Source organism: Phycodurus eques, chromosome 14, assembly GCF_024500275.1.
Source record: "Phycodurus eques isolate BA_2022a chromosome 14, UOR_Pequ_1.1, whole genome shotgun sequence".
Taxonomy (NCBI): domain Eukaryota; kingdom Metazoa; phylum Chordata; class Actinopteri; order Syngnathiformes; family Syngnathidae; genus Phycodurus; species Phycodurus eques.
In genome coordinates, this window is record NC_084538.1 from 13,308,834 (window position 1) to 13,328,432 (window position 19,599).

Below are 19,599 nucleotides of genomic sequence, written 5' to 3' on the forward strand. Positions count from 1 at the left end.
CAGAAGCCAACTATGCCGGTGCTTGCCATGGCATAAGCTAGTCCGAGAATGCCACTGCCCATGATTGCATTCATGAGGTTAAAGACAGAGGAGGCAAAGGAGGCACCTTTGGCCCTGCTCCGCTGTACACAATATGAAGAAGGCATTAACAAACGGAAGAAATTATATTATTTTAATTGATGGTGTGGACAACTGGTCGGGCCTGATGATGGATCGCTTGAAAGAGCAACACGGTGACATGTGGGATCAGAGAATGGGAATGGATAGGATGGGATTTGAGCTGCAGGCTGCGGGACAGCTGCCTGAGCTCTGGATAAACTGACTGACCCCTCTAATAGGGGATATCCTGGAGAGGACGGGTGGCCACTCTGGTGTCAGTGTCACAATAAGCGTGGATTGACCTGCCGGCCCGGGATACACTACCAAGACCCCGGACGTCATCCACGAAATCAGATGAAATTTACATTTAAATGACACCATTTGATGTTTACAGACTTTTTGTGCAAGCAAGAGAACATGACAACAATAAAACTGACACTTGCATTCACTTGTATAACTTTATTCAGTGTCACAGTTCAGTTTCCACAGTCACTAGTTCGGCATGCTAACATAAGCAGAAATATATAATACTGTATGGCCAAACCCGTGCTCAAATCCTCTGGCTTCTGTTTACCACTACCTAAACTGACAGCTGACTCGTGACTCTACTATGCAAAGCAAAAGCCATTTATCAACAACACCCAGAAACGCCGCCGGCTTCTCTGGGCCCGAGCTCATCTAAAATGGACCGATGCAAAGTGGAAAAGTGTTCTGTGGGCCGACGAGTCCACATTTCAAATTGTTTTTGGAAATTGTGGACGTCGTGTCCTCCGGGCCAAAGAGGAAAAGAACCATCCGGACTGTTATGGACGCACAGTTCAAAAGCCAGCATCTGTGATGGTATGGGGCTGTGTTAGTGCCAATGGCATGGGTAACTTACACATCTGTGAACGCACTATTAATGCTGAAAGGTACATACAGGTTTTGAACAAATATATGCTGCCATCCAAGCAACATCTTTTTCATGGATGCCCCTGCTTATTTCAGCAAGACAAAGCCAAACCACATTCTGCACGTGTTACAACAGCGTGGCTTTGTAGTAAAAGAGTGCGGTTACTAAACTGGCCTGTCTGCAGTCCAGACCTGTCTCGCATTGAAAATGTGTGGTACATTATGAAGTGTAAAATACCACAACGGAGACCCCTGACTGTTAACCAGCTGAAGCTGTATCTCAAGCAAGAATGGGAAAGAATTCCACCTACAAAGCTTCAACAATTTGTGTCCTCAGTTCCCAAACGTTTATTGAATGTTGTTAAAAGAAAAGGTGATGTAACATGGTGGTAAACATGACCCTGTCCCAGCTTTTTTGGAACGTGTTGCAGTCATAAAATTCTAAGTTAATGATTATTTACTAAAAACAATCAAGTTTATCAGTTTGACCATTAGATATCTTGTATTTGTAGTGTATTCAATTAAATATAGATTGAATATGATTTACAAATCATTCTATTCTGCTTTTATTTATGTTTAACACAACGTCCCAACTTCATTGGAATTGGGGTTGTATATATTCTACTGAAACAAATGAGGACTTTTCTATCCTAAAATCCTGACATTTGTGAAGATAAATATGCTGTAAATAAAAGAATAGAGTACTTTGGAGCGCTCACTACCTTAAACAACTTGCGTGGGTGTATACATACCATGACTTTATGGGTTTAATTTCATTACAAACAATGGAGAATTTAAAATGAATCAAATGTGCATAACTGTTTGAATAGAAATAACATTTAATCTAATGCTCGAACTCTCATGATAGCAGGTGGAGACAAAACCATACTTTTTTCCCCCAACCTGATACACGGTTACAACTTCAGTTTTTCTACTTACATTGGACAGTAACGGGACTGTTTCGTTCCCCTCGTTGTCTCCGGAGACAGAATGGCTGTAAATCTCCGCGTTTCCATTCCCGTTAATACTCATTTTCCGCACAAAAGGAAAAGGAGAAATTAACTCAGTGTCTCACAAAGTCTTTGGCGCAATGACTGACAGAATTATAAACTTATATTTTCAGGTTGAACTTTTAGACCTTTTCAAATTGGCTTGTTTTTCGTCACTCGCGTCACATGCCTATTGTTTCCGGCGCGGCTATGACGTCCCTAAAAACCTGACCAATCAAAGGCACGTTCTTTGCCATTCCTACCAATCACACGAGAGCACCGGTCCCCCACGAATGACGTAATGGCAGAAGCATGCCTGGTTGTCACTGAAGGATGTTGAGGTAAGCGTTGAATGTGAAGTTCCGTGGCGTTAAACGATAAAATAGTAGATACATAGTCCTTTAAATCAGCTAGACGTTTGTTTCAATTCGCTAGGTTTGTCTCAACAGGCTCCTCGGGAGATTCTTTTCATCTGTACGAGTACGAAACAACGCGAACGTTGCCGCTGGACTCCGAAAACTCACCTACGCAAACTACCCCTGTACTAACTTTGCACAGAAGACCCAAATGGAGTCCAAACTGTACCGGGCGCCCCCACAAGTCCGCGGAATGACTTCTCTTGACAAAGAGGCCTTCGCGCAGACCATCACTGTCCCAGCTCTACGGGTGCCCACGCGGTTCCTCAACAAAGTGATGAAGAGCCTGAGAAAGTCCACCATCCAGCGCCCGGGGGTGCCCAGAGTGGTGCAGGACAAAGAGGAGAGTCCTGACTTTAAGCTGGTGCTGTTAGACCCTCACAGAGTGTCCTCGTCAGGTTCCTTTAGTGAGGCTGAAGCAGAAGCGCTGAGGTCATTCGACGTCTCTCCGGAGCTGCAGCACTATGAGCTGAGATTGACCTACGACAACCTGAAAAGTGAGGAGGTGCTGGAGGCCGTGCTGCCTCAGGGGCAGGACGTGACATCTGCGTTCAGCCGAGTGGGACACATCGCACACATGAACCTCAGGGACCACCAGCTCCCATACAGGAACCTCATCGGTGAGACCAGTGGTGACCTACGCATTTGGTAACTCTGGCCTTTAGTGGAAATGTACCCAACTTAATCCACCTCTAAATACCACCATCAATACTATTCAAAAATGCAGTACAACAGTGTGCATCATATTGAGTAGTTCAGAATCTATTTCTATCTAATATAATGACAAAAGTATCCATCCATCCATTTTCTATATCGCTTATCTTCACGAGAGACGCGGGTATACTGGAGCCTATCCCAGCTGACTTTGTGCGAGAGGCGGAGTACACCCTGGACTGGTCAAACGCAGGGCACATACAGGTACATCTCATTAAATTTGAATTGTGTCAAAAGCTGAAATTAGGTCGTTCCGTTAAAGTGAAATTCATATTATAGAGATTCACTCACTAGACACACACAGAGTGAAATATTGCATGATTTTTTTAAATGTAATTTTGACGATTATAGCTAACAGCAAACGAAAACTCTAAATTCACCATCTCTAGAAACTAGAATATTATGTAAAAAACAATAAAGAAACAATGGAAATGATTATTCATGTAGAAATTGGCCAGGAATTTGCCCTCTGAAAGTATTTTCCCAGGTGTAATGAATGAATCAGTGAGTCAATATATTGTATGAGTAATGAACAAAATTAATTTTTCTAACATATTCTAATTTATTGAGCTGTACCTGTGTAAACAAACAAACCTTTGCATGCACATTCAAACCTAAGGACAATTTAGAGTCTTGAAGTAACCTGGCATGGAATTTTTGGAATGTGGGAGGAAGCTGGAGTATTTGCAGAAAACCCACACAAGCATGGGGAGAACAATCAAAATTGACAAAATGTAAATACATCATTCTAACCAGAGATGCTGATTATTAAATGTATATGCGTGCAGATTGCGATTTTGCTAGTTGAACCTGGCTTGCTCTTACAACCAACCTGAGGATGGAAAAATGCTGACATTGATGTGAGGAAAATTTGAAATCTGATCGGTTGAAGTCCTATTGGTAAGATAGTTTAAGTTACATTGGCCAGGACTACTGATTCTGAAGGCCCTGGACAGATTAGATTGACATGGCAGGTATATACAGGTTGAAATGTGATAGGACAAAAAAAAAATCATCCACATACATATACTGGAAGCAGTGCAGCCAAGAGAAATGTTGGCACATTAAGAGAACGGACTTTTGGGAATACATTAATACAATTTAATGGAACACATTAGAATTTTGGCGGCACGGTGATCGACTGGTTAGCACATCTGCCTCACAGTTCTGAGGACATGGGTTCAAATCCGGACTCGCCTGTGTGGCGTTAGCATGTTCTCCCCGTGCCTGCGTGCGTTTTCTCCGGGTACGCCGGTTTCCTCCCGCATCCCAAAAACATGCATGGTAGGTTAATTGAAGACTAAATTGTCCGTAGGTGTGAATGTGAGTGCGAATGGTTGTTTGTTCATATGTGCCCTGCGATTGGCTGGCAAGCTGGCAATTTCAGGCCCCGCTTCTCGCCCGCAGTTAGCTGGGATAGGCTCTAGCATACCCGCGACTGTGGTGAGGCTAAGCCGTGTAGAAAATGGATGGATATTAGAATTTGGGTCAGTGCATCTGATAGGGTTTAGACCAGCAGAGAAGGCCTTGCTGGTCACTGGATGAGACATGATAAAAAAGTTAAAAAAACTAAACATTTAAGAAACGGGTCTTCATCGAGTCTTTGAGCAGCTTCTACAAAGCAGAGATTCTAGAAACTAATAATAGAGTTCCTTTTACTGTGTGTTTAATGTCGATCGTGTTTAGTCAGTGTCCCCTACTGGGATGTGATGACCTGCAAAGAAAAACATTGAGCAATTGGTTGTCTGACCCTCCCATTGTAGGTAGAGTGATCATGGACAAGAACCCCGGTGTCACGTGTGTGGTCAATAAGACAAATATCATCGATTCAACGTATCGTAACTTCAAGATGGAGGTGCTGGGTGGAGAGGAGAACATGGTTGCCAAAGTAGGTAACCTCTAAGGGCGGTTGAATACCAATTTTCCACATGGGAAATAGACTGTGGCCATGTAACATTTGCAACTATCATCAGTGTGTCTGCATGTGTAAAAATAAGCAAACAAGTTTAAAAAAAAAAAAAAAGTAGGGGGAGTGTAATAATGGTCCGCTTCACAAATGTATTTTTTTTTATAGTTAGCTGTCACAAGTGTGAAAATAAATTAACCTCTGATGTAGTAATTAATATTGCACTTGTCCAATGAAACACGTAAGTCAAAATGTTATTTTCATCCCCAAAAAATTATTTAAAACAAACATTTCAAGATACAGTACATGCTTTTGTTTCTACAGCGACAATACAGTAGTCCGTCCATCCATTTTCTATACCCCTTATTGTCATTCGAGTTGCGGGTGAGCTTTTAGCCTTTCCCAGCGGACTTTGGGGGAGAAGCGGACTACACCGTGGACTGGTCACCAGCTGATCGCAGGGCACCTGTAGGCAAAAAACAATTTCCACTCACAACTGTGGAAAATTTAGAGTCTTCAATTAACCTGAGAAGCAAATTTTTGAAATGTGGGAGGAAGCCATAGTACCTGGAGAAAACCCATGCAAGCTAGAGGAGAGCGTGCAAACTCCACACATGAAGGCTGGGGATTCAAACCAAGCACCTCTCGACTATGAGGCAGATGTGATAACCATTGTTCCAACATGCTGGCTGTGAGTGAATGTAATATATGCAATAGAATTCATGAACTGTGCATGATAAAAATATATTAATATAAACATTTAAACCAAGCCACTGTATGTGTTTGAAAGCTAGGTACACATTGTCCTGATGCTTGCTGAACGGAGGTCTAGTGAGGTATGTCAAAGTCTCGTGCAGTATACTACGGGTCAAGTCACATCTGAGTTTTTGTGTGATTTTCCAAATTGTACCACCTTTGTCGAGTTTTTGAGCTCCCTCTGTAAATGTGTATGTTGTACACGTTGTGTATTTTGGGAAGCACAGTGGAAGAGTCGTTAGTACATCTGGCTTCCAGTCCAGAGGCTCGGCGTTCAAATCTTGGCTCAGGCCTGCATGTTTTCCCCATGCTTGTGTGGGTTTTCTTCAGGTACACCAGGTTCCTTCCACATTACAAAAACATGCATGTTAGGTTCAATGAACTTTGGTCATTGGTGTGTGTGAGAGAATGGTTGTTTGTCTGTATTAATGAAATAAGTGCTGTAGAAAATGGATGGAGATTTGTCTTGCATAACGACAATGTAATGTCAGATGCTCATCTGTGTCTGTTTGCTAGGTGAAAGAAAACGGGGCGACGTACGAGTTTGACTTCTCTCGCGTGTACTGGAATCCGAGGCTGAGCACGGAACACCAGCGCGTGGTGGAGCTCGTCAAGCGCGGCGACACAGTGTTCGATGTGTTCGCAGGCGTGGGACCCTTTGCCATCCCAGCGGCCCGCTTGGGCGCCGCCGTGTTTGCCAACGACCTCAACCCGGAGTCCTACAGGTGGCTGCAACACAACAGCAGAGTGAACAAGGTGGAAGGCAAAGTCAAAACTTTCAACCTGGATGGCCGAGCGTTCGTCCGAGGACCGCTCAAGCAAGAACTTCCCGCACTGTTTAAAGGAAAAGGCGGCACGCATGTGGTCATGAACCTGCCTGCTTTGGCTCTGGAGTTCCTGGATGCCTTCAGAGGCCTTCTGCATCAGGAGGCTCCCTGCGACGACAACCTCCCCACAGTACATTGCTACGGCTTCTCGAAAGACGACAACCCAGAGAAGGACATGATGGAGAGGGCGTCTCTCGCCCTGGGCTTCCCTTTGGAGGACCGCTGCGCCGTACATTTTGTCCGCAACGTGGCGCCCAACAAAGATATGATGTGTGTGAGCTTCACCCTCCCTAAAGAAGTCCTCTTTAGCCAGCATGAAGAACAGACGGGTAAGAATTACTTCACAAAAATAATTAGGGATACAGGATAACTGTCTGGACTGATAATTATCAGACCGGTATTGTAAAAAATGACATCACACAGATAGGTCCAATATCGAAAAAACTGGACCGATAATGAGCTGCCTCATTCAGTGGCAAGCTGGTAAGCAGCGGCTGCTCTTGCACTGGCTCATGACAGTCATGGATATTTTGACCAAAATTCTTTGCCTATAACACCAAAAAATAGACAATATCCAAAGTAAATGAGCATATGATCGCCACTACTTGCTGAAATTGTGATCATCCAGTGACTTTGAGTTCATAACTACAAAACTCGTGCATCCCTAAAAATAATGCTGCATTCTGGGATTCATACTGTATGTGAAAAGAACAATTTGAAGAGTTATTGAGCTGTGCCATACATTCTGCTGTTACAAAGATGATAATGCTCACTTTTGATGAGGATATAGGGATTAATTGTACTGGGTGTCCCTCAAGTTTGGACACACACAGCATATTTTCAAGAAATTACATTTTCAACAACTGTAATATTAACAAAATCCTGCACCTTCTGTACGCAAAGAGTCTGAGTGAAGGGAGGGACATGATGGAGAGGGGGTCTCACCCTGGGTTTTCCCTCGTGGTGGAGCTCGTTTTCATTTTGTTTTGTGTATATGTTGTGTACATCACGGTTTGTTGTATTGTACTTCTTTGTACTTGCTTTTATTTTGCCGTCGTCTGCAGTCAGTTCAGCATTGTAAATGATACTGTTCTCAACTCCCAAACCTGGTGGTTAAATAAAGGTAGAATTAAAATATTTTCAATATGATTTCAAACATTTTTGATGCAAAGATTAATGCACTTTACAAGATTTACTTTAACTTTTGCAGTAACTGCAAATTGCTGCCAACTGCCTGTGTTCAGACTTGAGGGACACCCTGTTTGTCGTTATTTTGACGTGCTTCTAATATGTTGGTCAATGTATATTAATTATTCAATTGTAATGACAGTTTGTTTGTTTTTTACCTTCAATTGTCCTCAGAATCTTCAGAGGAACCAACCCCGAAGCGGCAGAAGTGTGAAACAGCAGATTAATCATCAAAGTGAATTAAATCACAACTTGATGTCAATGTAAATGTCAACTTGAGGAAATATTTTATTTAAAAATGCTTGTCTTTGTTTTTGGTTATACACTCACCAGACACTTCATTGGGTATACCTGCACAATGAAATGAGATCTAAGAGAATTTGTATCCAAAATTATGAGAGGTATTACTTGGGAAAATATTTCATTATCATAGTTGGCAGTCGTGTAGTATGGTGGTACCACACTGCATTATAATGAGAGGTGGTTGTAATATTGTGGGTTTATTATTAATTTACTGCCTCTTTTAAAGTGTCAATCCAAGTTTAGTAGTCTTTTAGAATTTTGCATACACCTCTTCTGTTGGAGTCCATTTGCTTTTTGAGAATGCTCAACTATAAAAGTTGAAACAAGCTTTATGTTTTTAGAATCCAGAGCTTCCTTGAAGATTTTTCCTTTTTAAATAAATTGCTTTAATGACAGACAGACTAATCATGATTTACTGGAAATATAAAAGTGACAAAAAAATATATATATATATATATTCTACATCTAAAATCAGTGACCACCACAATACTTTCTGTCCTCTTCAGTGATGCATTTATAGTCCGTAAAGTTGTGTCACAGAGTTTGGGGTCAGCCAATATGGGGAAAGAGGCCACTGAACGCATCCTGGATGGCTCGATGACACGCCAAAGCCGAGCTGTATCCTCCAGCTGTGTCCTGAGGCATGGAGGCCCGCACGTGGTTCAAGTATCTGTAAAAACACAAAGCCCCCCCTCTCCTCGTCAGTGACGTCATGGAGGTATTTTGTAAATGACGCCATCTGACAGACTGAGCTCTGCTTTCAAGAGCAGAGCAACTTGAGTGTAAGTTTATCCATCATTAAATCCACATAGTTATTTTTTCTAGCCCTCTTCGCTCCTCTGATGAGATCGACACAGACACACGTAAGTGTACGTTAGCACTGAAAACACCTTGTGCCCGAAAGCCTCAGCAACACGGCACTATTAAAGTATTAGAGGTGTCTCTCTTTTATTTTAAGTGCTTACAGATGTAGCCTGCCAAAGTATCTCAGGTTTTAAGCAACGCTCAAAGTCAGTGTTTATTTTCACGCAGTCATTCAAAAAAAGTTCAGAGTGTGTTCACCATCAGTACTCGTCGTCTTGGAGAGAGAGAGAGAGAGAGCTACAAAACTGCACTAGCAACTAAGGGTACTTTTAAATTACCCTGTTTTTTCTTTGAATGCCTGGAAAGTTTCACAGCAAACAAATACCATTCGTCAGCATATACAGTGCTCAAGAAATGTACGAGAGCAGTGTTTCCCAAACTTTATAGACGAGGCACATATTTTAGAAAAATCTCAGTGCACAGCCAAACAAAAAGTAACAAAAATTATACAGGACACTGAAGTAATGATACATAGGTTACATTTACCGTCTGCCATCTAGTGGAAGAGAATTTAATTGTGCCTTTCATGAATATACGTCTCAGATAGATTATCTATCTCCATACGTTTACGGCATACAAAGATTGATTTAGATTATATGGCATAGATGAACAAAGAAACTTTTGTACTGTCGTGCACAAATAATTTTCAGACCAATTAAGTGAAAATAGATAATTTCCCGTGGCACAGTTATTGGAAATCATTGTATTCGTGCACTAAACCAGTGGAAGATACACCATAGCCACCCTAAATTAATAGCGTTGGTAATTACCAAAATCATTTTCATGTTTCTGTAATGATTACTACACTTGTAGAAGGTCTTTACCCAAAATTGTATTATAAAAGCTAAAATATCTGATTTAGAAAAAAGGAAAAAAAACTGAAAAATTAGTAAAGAACAACATTGTTTCTAGATTAGGATGTCAAATGCTCATTATTTACAGTACTTGCATGCCTGAACAAAAAAACAAAATGCCCAGTGAGTCGGCTCAAATTTGTGTATAAAAATTCTGCATTCTTGTTAAAAATGGTGACGCACATAGTACTCATATTTTAGTTTTAAAGTTTTTGAAAAGCTTTTAAATATGTATGTATATTAGGTAATCAGGTTTAAAATTTAATGTATGGAAGTAATACCACTGCTGTACACAGTAGCAGTGATAAATGTACACTTTTAAAACAAAAACTACTGCGTTGGGGTCCACCATTGCTTTACTGATGCATTCCTCCGCTGTCTTTTTAGGCCTCTTTTTCCATTTATGTGTTTTCAGGTAGTTAGGTAGACAAACTGCCAAAACAACACTTTATTTATTTTATTTTTATTTTTTTTACAGATGCTCTACTGTATTTTTAATTCCAGTTTCACTTGAGGTGTATTGTGTATGGTAATACATATTTTGTTTCATACAATGTTCAAGTACAAATAAAGGCCTCCACCCAATAGACGTGCTATACTCTACAGTTGAGTAAATTGAACTACAGTTAAGCCCAAAATTATTCATACCGAATGGGTATCTTCTAGCTAGAGATGACAGGGGAATGTTCTAAAAGACAGCAAGACGTTTAGTTAAGAGTTTTTTTTTTTCTTCAAATAATATCTTTCAACAAAACATTTTGCAATCTTTTCAATGACCTTGCACCATTTCCAATTTGTTTTCCATTTTGGAAAAAAAAATGTCACTGTCCAAAATTATTCATACAATGTCTCAATAGAGGCAGATCCAATGTTCTAACTGTATGGTTGATTAGAATGCTCTACATCAGGGGTGTCAAACTCATTTTTGTCACGGGCCACAACGCAGTTATGGTTCCACTCGGAGGGCCGTTCTGGCTGCAAACCCATATGATTGCCTCATATTATTACATATACACAAATTAATGGATAATTACTTTTGAAATCAGAAGCCAGTAAAAACTGTTTGTTCAACTACAGTATGAATCAATTGTATTTTAAAAGGGGGGTTAGTAACAAAACAAAATGCTTGCAATATCAACATTTTTAAAAGTGAAGCTGATTTGCAATTTTGGTATTTTAGCAAGAAACGCAAAGTCGATGCACACTCTCGCGGGCCACAAAATGGGGTCGGACCTGGCCCCCGGGCCACCAGTTTGACATCTGTGCTCTACATTGTGCTAGAGGATACCATGGTACTTTTAAATGGTGCAAAGAATATATATGTATGTATAATTTTTTCGCAAATTTAGAAAATGTCTTTTCATTGTGTTTAAAACGAACAAAAAACTAAAGTGGGGGCAGGGGGAAACTGGCTATGGTATGAATAACTGTTTACTTAAAGTCATCTATTCCAATAAATATTATTTGTAGGAAGAAATTATTTAAAAATATAGATTCAATATTAGAACAATGCCTCCTCCCTGATAAAGACCTTACCCCTGATAATAAATCCCCGAGTAAATAACCGCTCCTGGCCATATGAGGAAATGCGTTAAAAAGGGCCTTGTGTAAATGGTACAGAGGACATGTTGCCTTGTTCAAAATGTAACATTCACAACACACGCACAGACATGACTAGAGCCCTCATAGGAGTGACTGTCTGCATGGCCTCTGGTCCTGTGAGTCCAGGAAACTTCAAAGTGAGACAGAAATCAAGAGCCAGACGGCTCTCTGATTTCTGTAGCCATTCAAGCTGCTTTACAGAGTAACCCAACACCTGTGTAATGTAGGTACCGTATGTATGTGTGAGAAAGTACACAGCGAAAAGGTCATAGGTTGATGTCCGCTCTACTTGGTGCATTCATACAAAGAGCACAGAAACACACTAAGTATCATTGCTAGCATGTAGAGACGCAAATATTTCGTCATACATTGCACGGTGTGACCTCATGGTCCGCGACTGAGTGCTGAAAGTGAGACGAAGGGCAGCGAGGGGATGTCAATGCGCAGAAAGACCACTCATCAGCCACTAGAGGAACAACACACAAGTTCAAAAGAGGAGGGCCAGTGATTAATAATAACTTCATTAGCTGCGAGCTGCTGTAGTCTGTCCTTCAGAGCACTTGAGGGAGGTCTTCTCAGATGGCTTCCTGCATCCGATGAGTGCTGCCTATTGATTATATTGTGCTGGGCCGTTTTAATGGTGAAAAAAAGTGGGCTATTTACGGCCTGGCTAAGTCTGCTCTTCCTGCTAATCTAATCCCCAAGCTAATCATGTGGTCATTCCTTCCAAGAAAGCTGAGAGCTCTGTGTAACTTTATACCGGCCTGCGCCTAAGGAGAGAGCAAGAGAGCAGAAAGAGAACATGGAACGGTATACGTGAGTGTGTGAGCGAGGGTTTGGGAAGTTGAGGAAGGAGACGTGGGGGGGGGGGTATGTGTTAAAATCACCTTTGGGTATCATCATGACAAAGCTCTTCTCTTAAACCAACCCCGGTGGCCTCTGCTCACCCCTTACACCCCACGTTAGTTCAGTTCTGCTCCATTAAGTCAGCGGCTCTATCTTCCAGTGAGCTCCAACAGCATCCAAGTGCGTGTACACAAACCAGCACGAGGCATTCACTATCCCTGACCAATCAGGAGCATGGCTGGGAATTGCTTATTGTCATAAAGTAAGACAGGAAATAGTAGACCAGATACGGTGAAACACATAAAATACAAAAACAGTTTCCAAGAACCCATTCAGATTTGGATAAAGGTCGCCTGCTAACTACCAAACAAAGTTGGAAAAACCCCAACTTATTTTTCCCCACTTTTGTGAACAATCCTGCCTTGGCAGAGGTCTGTCACTAACCAGGCACAACATTATGACCACTCGAATGATATAATGGGATCCAATACAATAGTCTGCTTTTACAAAAGGTAAAAATGCTCAGTTTTGATTGGCACTATCAGAGAGCTCTACATGAATGACATATTATTGTGGTTGTAGTTTGAGGTGGTGTTGAATTGTACTGCATCATATTGTTCCTAATATCTTTTACTCTCTCATGTAATTAAGGTAACCAAAATATGTCAAAAATCCCCTATTATGATATATTACAGTTCTACACTGCAAAACTCCAACCACAATAAATGTTCTTTTAAATGTTACATTAATATGCATCTTATACAGTGGGGCAAAAAAAATATTTAGTCATCCACCAATTGTGGAAGTTCTCCCCTGTAATTTCACCATAGATTTTTATACCTCACCTATGAGAGACAAAATGAGGAAAAAAATCCAGGAAATCACATTGTATGATTTTTAAAGAATTTATTAGCAAATTATGGTGGAAAATAAGTATTTGGTCAATAATAAAAGTTAATCTCAATACTTTGTTATATACCCTTTGTTGGCATTGACAGAGGTCAAACGTTTTCTGTAAGTCTTCACAAGGTTTTCACACACTGAAGTTACTTTCCACTTCAATGCCATTTGCAGTTACTTTTAGGCAGTTGTAATACTTATAGAAATGTTCTTGTTTTTCAGTTTTGATTTCTGTCTTTGTAATATGTCACTACCGCCCTTTATTTCTACCACGAGTAGTAGGTGCGCATGCTACAAAAAGTACAGCCAAAAATGGCAACACTTTTACACGTTTAACATTAATACTGATAATCACCTGGGATACACCGAAGTGAAAATTAATGCCCATAACCGAAAGCCAAAAATGAGGGACCCAAAGGCCGAAAACCGAATCGCCAAAAGAGATTGTTATGTCAGTTATTAGTAAAATTGCACTTATGGCTATGACTGCAGAGCTGCCAACCGATAGAAATTCACTTCCAGAACAAATTATCTGAATTTCCATATTTTTTTAAACTATGTCAAGAACATTACCGTGGGACAGTTATTGCAGTATATTATGTAATAAGATAAGAATAATTCTGCATTCTGTTCATTGCACAACATAGTGATTATTCTATGATTGTTAAAAAAAAAAAAATGGCTTCAATATTTGTTATTTTAATGTTTATATAGCATCAACCTTGTAATGGCGGACGCAGTTGCAGGCTGAATCAAAGTGCCATCGTCAAAAATATCTGTGTCTATGGATTAATGAGCCTTTACTAATTTTTTTTCAACCGCAGTTAAAAAAAGCAAGTCTACTGAATCATATTAATCTCATCTCAAAAATCCAAATTAAAACTCAGCACTCTATTTTTTAAACAAACAAATAACCTTGCTGATAGATTAAATTGGATAGTGAATGCACGGAGGACAATAGTCTATTTTTGTAATTCCTTTATCCACTATTGCTACTGAAACAACGCAAATTTCCCCATTGTGGGACTAATGAAAGTTATCTTATACTATAAATACTTATTATATAATATACTTTTAACTTTACAGGCCCCAGTTCACAGGTGCCGCACTAATTCGTTTCCGGTTCCCATGCTCTGTGGCTGTGTAGCAGTATTGTGTATTATTTTCTCGACACTTATTAATTTGCCTGCTATTTTGCTGTTCGAAGTTGGTTACTCTCCCCTACAACAAGGTTCCAGCCAGACCTATGTGACAAGTCTACTGTATCACCCAATCATTGATTTCATTGTGTCGTGACTATGTCATATTGGCTTAGCAATTAGCATAGCTTCTATGTCATTCTCCTGTCGTCCTCCCTTTGTGATAATGATACTTGTCAGAAGTGTACCTTATTTGCTGCCATGGAGGCAATAAAGTGAGTTATGGTGTGTTGGCAGGGGATGCGAAGCGAACTTTCGGCCCTGTGGCTCCACATTGTGTTTCACCACTTTAGTGTACACAACTGCGCACTGGCTGTGTTTTTCTTTTTTTATATCTCGTCATTACAACATCCTGTTGAGGCCGCGTTGCTGCTCCGACAAAAGTCTTATGGCCAAAAACCAAAAATGCACTTTTGTACCATTTTCAGTGACCGACTTTTTTCTGCATTCCTACTAATCACCATATCATTATTATTGCTAATACAAAGAATAAAGTACACACCGCTTCCTCGTCTCAGCTGCTCTCTTTCTCCTTCTGCCTACTCTCCCTCTCCTCTATCGTGCTTTCTCAGGCAGATAGCTGCTCCACAGTGTCTCAAATCTGTTCTAGGTTTCTTCCTAAGAGGGAGTTTTCCTTTCCCACCGTTGCGGAGTCTGGGGTTTCAGTTGGTCTCTTAAATGTGTGAGAAGAGTACAGTCGTTCTAGACCTGCTCCATATGTATACTGCCTTGAGATAACTTCTGTTGTGAATCGGTGCTATATAAATAACATTTAATTAAATTGAATATGTCTAAGCTTTGGCAGCGGTATTTGTGCTTGTTGATTGCTCTTGATTCTCTCAGTTGGGAAGATGCTGGAGGGTTGCGCGTGGGTTGCGACACCCACAGTGGCTTAAACTGGTGCAACTGTGCACTGTTTCATGACAAATTCAAATATGTCAAGACTATACCAATTACCAAATGTACTCAAACAAATATTGAAGTGCAGAGTGTGTTAAACAGTACAAGTCGCTAAAAATGAAACGGCAACATGCGTTATAAGCAACACTACCAACAGCTACACCCTCACGTGTCTGTCCACAAGCCCCTCTCCGCAGCCTCTCACCTCACCGCCCACCTCCACCCCCCGTTTCTCCCTGAAGACCGGACTCGCTCTTTGGTCACAGGGCCCTGAAACCCAAGCCGTTTCGCTCGGTAACATCTTTCACTCTCTCTGCCCCACTGGAGCATTAGCTGCAACTTGATATGAGTCTTTTCAAAGCCTCGTATTATTGTGTAAATATGGGTCACTTTGGACTGCTCCATTGTGTCGCTTAGGGGGAACGGGACAGGGCGAGTGCAGGTGATGAAGACAGCGTAATGACACAGTGTGCGTGTCAGACGGCAATCAAAACCACAAAACATGCCAGGGGTTTTCCACTTGCATGCATAATGACAGAAAGGTTTGTGATTTGTGTCTCTTTGCAATACATATTTGGAATAATTTACATTGAGTATCTAGATTAAAATAAGCAACACTAAAAACAATCTGCTTCTTTTAAGTTATTTCAATCGTTGTTGAGCAATTTCATTTTTCCATTTTAGATCTGGAGTCCTGGATACCTGTGCCTGCTATCACTAACAACAGTCAGAAATTTCCTTGAAAGATTTCTTAATTTCCACTGCTTGGAAAACACCACAGAGCCACATCCCTCATTTCAAATGAAAAGAAAAGTAGTGAAGTGTTACAGCAGGTTCCACGTCATTTCCAGCGTAGAATGTGTGCGTCCTCGTTAGGTTTGGACCCACAGTGGAACCAAGGTGGCTTCTGGAGTCAAAGAAAAAAGGGGAATCTGGAGGGGAAACGAACGATACCAGACATTGGGTCCCTTGTCTAGACTCTTCGGATTGACTTGAATTGGATTAAGAAAGCTTGATGGAAAAGAAAAGAGGCAGCCCATAAGAAATATGCTGTGCTGGTTATTTCAGCAGGCAGACACTTAATCAACACACTAACCACAGAGCAGACTCACATAGACGACGACGCTATCAAAGCCCCTTCCAACAAAACCCTCACTGTCAAAGCAGTTTGTTTGTCTGCTGTCATATATGACCACATTCCTATTTGTTTTAAAGCACATTCAGTTTTTTTGTGATCGTGAGACAATCCACTTTATGAAAGAAAATCATGCAACGTCCAAACCCCCCTTTCAAGTCTTAGTGGTGACCTGAGACTGGACCTCAGCTTGAGCACCCTTCGGCTTTCGCAATCCACTCACTGATCCGCGGTCACCTCTTATTTTTATTACAAAGGAGAGGAGGCGCTTTTAGTTGTGTTCCCTCATCAACAACATGATTCATGACCCAAACAGAATGAGGTGACTTTGGGGCAAAAAGGTTGTCTTTAAAAGATGCAACGGCAAATCCTGGCCTACCTGAGAACTACTTTAATGTAAAATTGGGGATGTTTATTTCAGACTGGTGCGTTGATGTGTGCACAAAGAGCGCAGCTGATAAACACAGGACACAGAAGGAGTGCCATATTTGTCAAAAGCCATGAGTGTGCTGGATGGCAAAGGTGCCCGGAAGTCTTCCTTTAGCGCACAGCTCCGACTGTGGTTGAGGATTCCTGGCCTGGGAAGGATGGTAGGAGGGCGGGGGGCATTGCGCAGAGCCACACACCTGCCAGATGATTTGTCAGTATGGAGGGGTCAGCACTCAGCTGTCACCCCCTAATCACACATCCTACCCCTTGAGTCTACCCCTGCCAAAACCTACTCTCCAAAAACACCCCCTCCCTGCATTCCTCCAGCAGCTCCGATTTCACTCACAGTACGGTTGCCCCATCTGCCCCTCCTTTCCACCACTCTACCCCCAGAGAAAATGTACCAGTGTGGAAGATGCAGCACACTGAGTACATTGTGTGTACGGGCGGTGTGCACTTGTGCTCTCGTGCGTGGGTTACACAATTCATGTTTGTCTAAGGGTGAAGCTGTTTCTTTTTTAGACCAATGGCATATACAGCAGAGCACATTATAGGAATTGGGCCACAGTGCAGTCCAAAAAAAACCCTGCAGACAAGGCAAACACTCTCACAGGTATACTATATCTGTCAACAGCAGCCTTTCAGCGCCACAGGTCAAAGGCCATACGCTTTTCCATTAAATCCAGCTTCCTCTGGGATGCGGCAGCGTGTGAGAAGGATCCTGTGCTATTAGCCTACCCACTGTCCACCAGATTAGTTCAACTTGTGAATGAGTTAAGGGGACTTGGTGCGGTTACATCACCTCTTATCGCTTATCAAGAGTCTTATCATCACCACTGACAGACTAAGGCTGCTTTCCTGAAGGAGGAGTGGCGGAAACTATCACTAACACTTAGTTTAAAGCAACATGTTTAGAGTGTTAACAGATGCTCTGCTTGATACTTGTAATTGACACCCATCCAATATATGGAGGGTGAGTGAGAATCTTTACGTTGCCCTACAGTGTGAAGCTTTAATGATAATGTCTAAGCGCTATTGTTGTCTCTTACAGACAGCCCCTATGATAAAGGCCAATTGTTTTGCATGTGCCTGAAGACTGTTTCACTTCCTGACCCAGCCTGCCACCTGTCACCGCTCATCCATGGCACTGTCTTGGTCTTGCACGTCTCTATTATAACCTGATGGGGTCAGTAGAGGCTGGCTAACTAGGACAGGCTTTATTTCAAAGCACAGCCGAGGTGCTTAGAGGGACATCACACACCCTGTGAGCTACTTGATACAGGGCACCTATTTCTTTCGTCTCCAGAGCTGCCACTTGACAACCCTGCGCCACCCCGAAAAGCTTACAGGAAGGCGGGAGGGCACCCAGTGGACTGTGGAGGGAGAAGAATGACATGACATCAGTGTCGTCATTAACCAAATGCAGCTGTAAACAATGGAAGGACATGTGCTGTTCTGGGAATGGCTGCTAGCCCTAGGCACACCCATATACGCCTGCAAAGGTACCTTGACAGTTAGATGTAACATTCTGGGAATAGAGCATCTATACACAGAGGAAGAATAGAGTTTTCCCGAGAAGAGGGGGGTATCAATTACAAATCACCTGAAGCACTGGGGGGTAGGCAAGGTGGATTTCAATAAAACGAGAAGAAAGACAGGGTTTTAGTGGAGGCAAAAATACAAGAAACAAGGGCCTCAAAATGCATACATCATACAGGTGGTGTGCGTACTTCTTGCCTCTAGGTGTGTGTGGTAAGCTCTACATTACAGAATTTTTGTTTTTCTTGCTTAAATAGGGGGAAATGAGCCTGCTAATTCCCTGTACATCGTCGGGCCCTTTGCCCCGAGGGTGAAGAGCAGGGGGGTTATGTTGAGTGTGCGTGCACATTAATTACTTGGATAGCCTAACTGGAAATCAAAAGCAAGCAACCTTCAAATGAGCAGCTGCTTTCACGAACCTCCACAAATATCATTGTGTTTCAAAATAGTCATGAGACATCACCTCTGCTGGGTACTGGCCTTGCTTGCATTGACTCTAAGACGCCAATGAACCTGGAGTTCCCTTTATGCTGGAAATGGCTTGAATTGGCTGGCTTCATCTCAGAGGGAGACTACTAGTCCGTCTGGCGTGTAGCCCGCAGAGGGAAAAAAAACAACATTCAAAGTGGTGCTGTTGTAGATAGATCAGAAATGTATCTTTGTCATTTGTGTAATACTTGCTACGATTCAGAAATGACTCACACACAAGTAAAAAGGCTTCTCAACTGCCCTGCACACTTATTTAGACTGGTACTTCAAGAGGATCAATATTTGCACAGATCTATGGGAGGGAAACAATAGTGATGTGGCCTCTACTGGCGCTGTCTGTTAATGGTCTGTTTACTGAGACAGACAGGATAATGGCCTGGGTGGGGGCGGGTGTACAATTCGACGATGGCTGCACTCCATATTGTTTTTGATCTGGTTAGTAACGAGAAAGGTCCACACCTACAGGACTACAAAGGCTGAGAATTGTAGCTCGGCTGAAGCCATGTGATGTGCGGTAAGACACTGGTGCTCCGTTGACACGGATGGCTTTGCAAGTCAAATGGCTGCTCTCCAGCCTCTTGTTTGACAGCGCCTGTGATCTCTTTTGGCTATGCAAATTGAAATCTGTGACCTCTGTGAGAGCAAAGCCAGGTTTCGAGATAGAAGCGATTAAATGATTGCTGGCTCTTGTAACGCAAGAAACCAGCACGTGTACTGACAGTGGAGGAGATATCAGATATCTGAGCAACCAAG

The 19,599-nt window shown here is 41.9% G+C and overlaps 2 protein-coding genes across 4 annotated transcripts in view; both read right to left on the minus strand.

The window, feature by feature from the left end:
- slc38a6 (solute carrier family 38 member 6) overlaps positions 1–6,638 on the minus strand; it is a 29,849-nt gene extending 23,211 nt beyond the window's left edge. The window contains exons 1-2 of one of the 3 annotated variants that reach the window (XM_061696117.1): positions 6,312–6,638; positions 1–122 (exon numbers count right to left, since the gene is read on the minus strand). In XM_061696117.1, coding sequence (XP_061552101.1) covers positions 1–122; positions 6,312–6,632 — 443 coding nt within the window. In that variant the 5' untranslated portion in view covers positions 6,633–6,638. Of the gene's footprint in view, positions 123–1,929; positions 2,174–6,311 lie in introns of those variants that run through there. The other 2 variants (XM_061696119.1, XM_061696118.1) reach the window with 2 other exon arrangements.
- Positions 6,639–7,657: 1,019 nt separating this feature from the next.
- mnat1 (MNAT1 component of CDK activating kinase) overlaps positions 7,658–19,599 on the minus strand; it is a 66,702-nt gene continuing 54,760 nt past the window's right edge. The window contains exon 8 of the mRNA XM_061696121.1: positions 7,658–8,759. Coding sequence (XP_061552105.1) covers positions 8,639–8,759 — 121 coding nt within the window. The 3' untranslated portion in view covers positions 7,658–8,638. The remainder of the gene's footprint in view (positions 8,760–19,599) is intronic.